The sequence below is a fragment of the Pteropus vampyrus genome, unplaced genomic scaffold (assembly GCF_000151845.1).
Source record: "Pteropus vampyrus isolate Shadow unplaced genomic scaffold, Pvam_2.0 Scaffold164, whole genome shotgun sequence".
Lineage (NCBI taxonomy): Eukaryota > Metazoa > Chordata > Mammalia > Chiroptera > Pteropodidae > Pteropus > Pteropus vampyrus.
The window spans coordinates 1,732,273-1,738,001 of record NW_011888945.1 but is presented as its reverse complement, the minus strand read 5'-3'; the positions used below and the strand labels follow the sequence as shown (position 1 = coordinate 1,738,001).

Sequence of the window (5,729 nt, the reverse complement as noted above, 5' to 3'; positions counted from 1 at the left end):
ATTTACAGATTGACTGGGAAACAGTGAAGCTTAAACTTCAGGCTCCCTCCCCTGCATGAGTCTCTTCCAAGGCCCTAAACTTAATTTTTATTATTTTTCTTAAAGAAGAATCCTTTGGATTGTATAAGCTTCAGTCTCCATACAAAATGTAGATTTAAAACGAACAAAGCAAACCAAACCAAACAAACAAAAAAACCCAAAATGTAGATCTGCTCCAGCCAGCATTTACGCTGGACGCAGAGTGGCCAGAATGAGCCCTTCTTTTCTGAGGAGATTTCATACTATTATGTTATCGGGTTTTAAAGATGTGAAAGAATATCTTACATTATTAAAACAAAATACTTAGCATTAGTCCTTAACGTCTTACTTCCAAACATTAATTAGAGAGTGAAATTATTCCCATTACAGAAGGACTCAGGGACCTTTTCCATAGCATCTTTTCCTAGAGATTTCTTTGAAGTTTGTCAAGTACTTAACAAAGGAAGAAACTAAAAGATGAGATGTTCTGAGAAATTAAAATAAGTATGAAATGGACATTTAGATGTATGCATTTGTTTTCATTTTACTGAAAAAGAAGTTAAAATGGGGGTAGAATTGACAGTCTTGTGATAGACTCTTATTCGTTGTTGTTTCTCTCTGGAATTCTTTCATTTGTACCCAAATCCCTGCTCTGCCTCTCTCCAGCTGTGTGACTCTGGGAATGTTACTTAACCTCTCTGTGCCTGATTTTCTCGTCTGTAAGGGGAGGATACCAATAGTACCTACTTGATAGGATCGTTGTGAGAATTCAGCAGAATAACACCTGGAAAGCCCATAGCACAGTCCCTCACAGAGTTAAACACTTGGAAATGTTGGCAATTATTATTAATCCAGGGTAGGAAATCTTAGATCCAGTTTCTAGAGCTATGTGACTCGCTTCAGAAAGCCACAGCTTCTCTGAATCCGTCTACTTTGTCAAACACCTGCCCCAAAGCACTGTCGTGTGACTTCAGTGAGCCTCCGCATAGGCAGACTTCATAAACTATGGATAGTCCTATAGGCTCAGATAGTCTTTCATGTACACTAAATGGATCTGGAGCCAGATGGATCTGCCTTCAAATCCTGTGGCCCTATAGTCAGAGAAAAGTCACTTAACCCCTTACCGCCTTGCTCATCTGTAGTGCAGATCATCCTCCCAACCCTGACTTTGCTGGAAATGGAGCGAGATAACCTGCTAAAGCACCAGCCTCCATGGTGACTGGCCCATGGCTGTGGTGGGCAGTGAATTCTAGTTTACTGCATCTCATTTGCTTTTCCCCTCGGTGATGGTTTTCCCTGTTGGTCTGCAGAGTGATACAAAACATCATCGACCACATGCCGAAGCATCATTACCTGGTTGCTGTGGATGAGTCTATCCACACCCTGGAAGACTTAGTCAAGGTACAGCCACCTTATTCCATATTTGCTGGCATTTCTTAAATCGTTTTACCCTTAAAACATAGTTATGGAATCAGGTATGCTAACAAGACTGGGGGCTCCTAATGCGGAATAGTCTTAAAACCAAACTCACCATCTGCATTTGCAGTGTATGTGTTGGGAAGTGACAACCAAAATGGCCTTTCGACAGTAATTGCATGGAGAGCAGCAGAAAAGCCTACACACACACACACACGCACACACGCATGCACACACACACACGCACACACACAAAATCACTCTCCACGAAGAGGAATTTTCCATTCAAATGGCTAACCTTGTAATTAGCTCTTTGTTCTGCTCCTGTGATGTGCTTGCTGCATAGGCCGAAGGGCAGAGTGATCTCAAGATCACTACCTAAATTCCCATTGGAAAATCTCATTCTGTGTAACTGCCTGTAGCCCAAGTTCTGCGCACCGTGTAACCCATAGCAACTACCACCTGAGGACAAATCAACCAACCAGCCCATGCCAACTGTAACAGCATGGATATAAAAGCAAAATTTCCCCTGAGCTTGGGGCCCAGATCTTTAGAGCACTAGCTCTTCTGGGACCGCTGGCATAATAAACCTGAGTTCTCCAACTCTCCAAGTGCTGCTTGGTTTCTTGCTGGTCTTGTTTCCCAATATTTCTGCAACAACTAGAATCTAAAATGTGTCTGTGGACACTCACTTCAACATATTGATGTGGTCAGGTTCTCCAAACCTACTGGCAGCTTCCAAAAGCTCTGGGTCTGTGAGGGCTCCCTCTTTGGTCCAGTCCACTCTGGCTAAAGCCACCTATCACCTTAGAGCCCAGCTGGCCCAGCGAGTATGCTTCTCCTGCCTTCCCCCTGGTCATTCCCACTCAGCTTTAAGATTCCGCTCAGATATCTTCCTCTGCACCATCCCTGCCTCCTTCCCACCTCTTGCATAGGCTAGAAGTTTCTTCCGTGCTCCAGGCATCCCCTTTGCCAGCTGCAAACATTATACATCTGTGTACACACATCTGCGTCCCTTTTCAGACTAGGAGATCTTTGAGGGCAGGAATTGGGCCTTTCTCGTCTCCATCTCCAGTCCCTGGCACGCAGTGATTTTTAAATGCGTATGGAACAAATGCATGAATGAATACCCTCAAGGCACTCCCCTCTGTTTAGCAATATTTTTTTCTTTGGTATTCAGTTATGTTTTTGCATTTATCTGGGAACTTTTATATTAAAATCTTACAGGTAAACCAAATAATATTTCTATTTTTCTCTAACAGTGCATCAGTAAACATACCGGCCCTGGGAAAATCCAGAAAGTACCCAGAGAAAATGCTTTCCTAACCAAGGACTTAACAGTTAGTATATGAGACTCTTTTTTCCTGCCTCTTCCGTCAATGTAATGATTCTTGAGGGATTTGCAGTCAGAATGCCTGGCTTCCCAGCTCACCTTCAGCTCCTCCTGCACAGCCAGATGCCCACCTTAAGCCACTTCCTCTTCTCTTCTGACATCCCCTTTTCTTTTCTGAAAAACTCTCAGAGGTGTGGTCAGAAAATGTATTTGAAAGCGGTTTGATATGTAAAATGCGGTACAAACACTGGGGGCCATTCTCCTTGGCCTCTTTCTAAGATTCAAATAGGAGGCTGAGATTCTGATTCCATCCCAACGGAAACCAATACAGTTTTAGTCATGCAGTGTGCTCTCCGAGCCAGCTTTAGGATGAAACTTCTTTTTTTAGTGATAAATTGATCAAAACACTGCATATGAGAATGTTTCTGAAAGGACTGACATCATTGGTTGCTTCTGCGGAGCAGAACCGAGTGGGTGGTGATGAGTGTCAAAGGCAATGTTTTCCTCTACGCTTTTTGTTCTCTAGGATTTCGAACCGTGGGTTTGCACTATTCAGAAAGTAGATACAATTTTAAAATTCTTTAAAAGAAAGTCCTACTCTCTGAGCTGATTGTGTAACCACAAGAGCCAGTTTTCTGCCCATCATAGGAGAGCAGACTTGGGGAGAGTTTAGAAGTGTCTCAGAGTGTCACAGAGTATCACAGCATGCACTCCGTCAATACTTAGTGCTGCGTTAATTGACTTGCATGTTCAGGGAATGTGTGTGTGTGTGTGTGTGTGTGTGTATTTTTTCTTTAACAACCACAGTGATTTTGGTCTGTTATAACTGTCGAAATGAAAAAGAGAGACAGAGACAAATCTCTAATGTGCCTTTATCTCTTAGCAAGAGAGTATTGACCATTTACTGGTCAACTTGAGAATGGAGGCACTCTTTGTGAAGGAGAATTTTAACATCCGATGGGTGGCCCAAACAGGATTTGTGGAAAACATCAACAGCATCCTCAAAGAGTACAAGCAAAGCAGAGGATTATTGGTAATTATCACTGAGTCCTGTTTAAACTCGGAGTTAAGCAAAGAATGTGAAACTTTTCATGTAATTATATCAATGAAAGTAATTTCCCTTCTCAAATGCCTACATTTCTAAATTCAAGTTCCTTTTCAGATTTGACCCATTTGTCCAGGTCTAACAATCTATTATGTATATTTGATTGATACTGTCTACTGAATGTTTAAAATTTTAAAGTTAACATGGATAATGACTGTTATGCTTGACACATATGATAGTAAGCTCAAGACTGATTGTCACAGAGCTGTATATTTATATAAGGGAAGAACTCAGGGGCCTTACTGGCCTGCCTGTGTCAGCCCTGGGTATACAAATGGGAGAGGGTAGGAAGGAGGTAGAAGAAGCCCGATGATTACTTTGATCCTATTGGCCAGAAAATTTGCTGGTCGTTTTAATCATTACAACATTTCAAGATAGATATTCTTGTCTCCATATTATAGATGTAGGAACCAAAGCTCAGAGAGATGGAGCAATTGCTTCAAGGTCACACAGCTAGTTATGGATTCAAACTAGCTAGGCTGCAAACTCGGCCAGAATGGCCTAACCGCAGAGCCTCCACGTCCCGCTCTTGCCCAGATCTTGGGGTTTATTCCACAGAAGCAGTCCAAGGATGAACATGGGCGTTACATGAGAGAATGTTTTGACAACTGTACAGTAGCATATGAGTAAAGAGTAATGTCGTAATTACACTGTGCATGGGAAGACTTCATCCAAGCAAGATCAGTGTCACCATGTATCCTAAGAACTATATTCTCCTGAGAAACATGCCTCGTTAAGAATAAGTAAAAGATGTGCTGCTTAGCCAAAGAAACAATGACCCTTTAAAGCATCTGAGATACCCGTGGCTGCTGTACTTGAAGATTACCCAGCCCAAGAGTTTAGATTAGTGTTTCCTCTGTGCATCAACTGTAGAACAGCATGCAGTTAGAGATAAGACACCTTAAAGAGACCATATGGTTCTTGATTAGCAAGTCTGGACAAGAGCATGATAGAAGGAATAAGCATATCTGGAAATTGAACGAGTCTGTCCATCTCTGGGGGCATAGAGGAGGAACCCCTATGAGGGCAACGAACGTCGGCAGTGCTACAGCAGCGACACGCCAAAAGATGGAGCCCCAAGCCCAGGGCGTCCACGATTCCGGTTCCTTTAGCAACGCAGTCGTCCTGACCAGATGCCACTCAACAGTCCATCCCTCTGACTCTCCTCGTTCCACTGAAAGCGCATCAAGCAGCCATCCGTGCCAGTCTGCCCCGATGGAGTAGTTGTGCCATGTGCATCGGAGGGTCCTGAGTTCAGTGGCAGTTTCATTTGTACTACTCACTACAAATGAATAAACTGCCAATCAGTTTTCGTACCTGGATAAGGTGAGCTCACCCCAGGAAGTAGATCGGCCCTCGGCGTGTGCACGTGAACCTGCTCAGCTAACGGCTGAACCTTGGGCCTTGGGAAATGCGCCAAGCCCACCCAGGAGCCCAGCCCTGCCAGTCCAGACTCAGCACCTCCACTGCCCTCCACCTGGGTCATTGCCATCACCGTGAGATCAGTGGTCACCAAGCCGACGGGTCTGTTCATGTTCACCACTCGCCCGGCCCCACCGCAGTGTCTCTGCTTATTTCCTTCACGGCCTTGGTTTCCTCATCTGACAAATGGTAATAATAATAACAATGGCCAAGTTCATGGATGAAATTATGTACTCTTTAAGCACATGGACACTCTGTCAGTGCAAGGTCTTTTCATTGACATGATTTTTTAAATTTTTATTTAAAATTTTTAAAATTTGCCTTGCAAAAATATTAGGCTTCGGTTCCACAACGGTTTGGACCATTTTGGAAAAAAAATGGCTATTTTTTACTGATATTTTTATGTCTGTTAGAAATAAACATTTACTCACTGAT

At 43.2% G+C, this 5,729-nt stretch overlaps 1 protein-coding gene across 1 annotated transcript in view; it reads left to right on the top strand.

The window, feature by feature from the left end:
* AK7 (adenylate kinase 7) overlaps positions 1–5,729 on the top strand; it is a 55,331-nt gene that overhangs the window by 24,308 nt on the left and 25,294 nt on the right. Inside the window, exons 9-12 of the mRNA XM_023536624.1 lie at positions 1,161–1,233; positions 1,323–1,419; positions 2,697–2,774; positions 3,651–3,800. Coding sequence (XP_023392392.1) covers positions 1,161–1,233; positions 1,323–1,419; positions 2,697–2,774; positions 3,651–3,800 — 398 coding nt within the window. The remainder of the gene's footprint in view (positions 1–1,160; positions 1,234–1,322; positions 1,420–2,696; positions 2,775–3,650; positions 3,801–5,729) is intronic.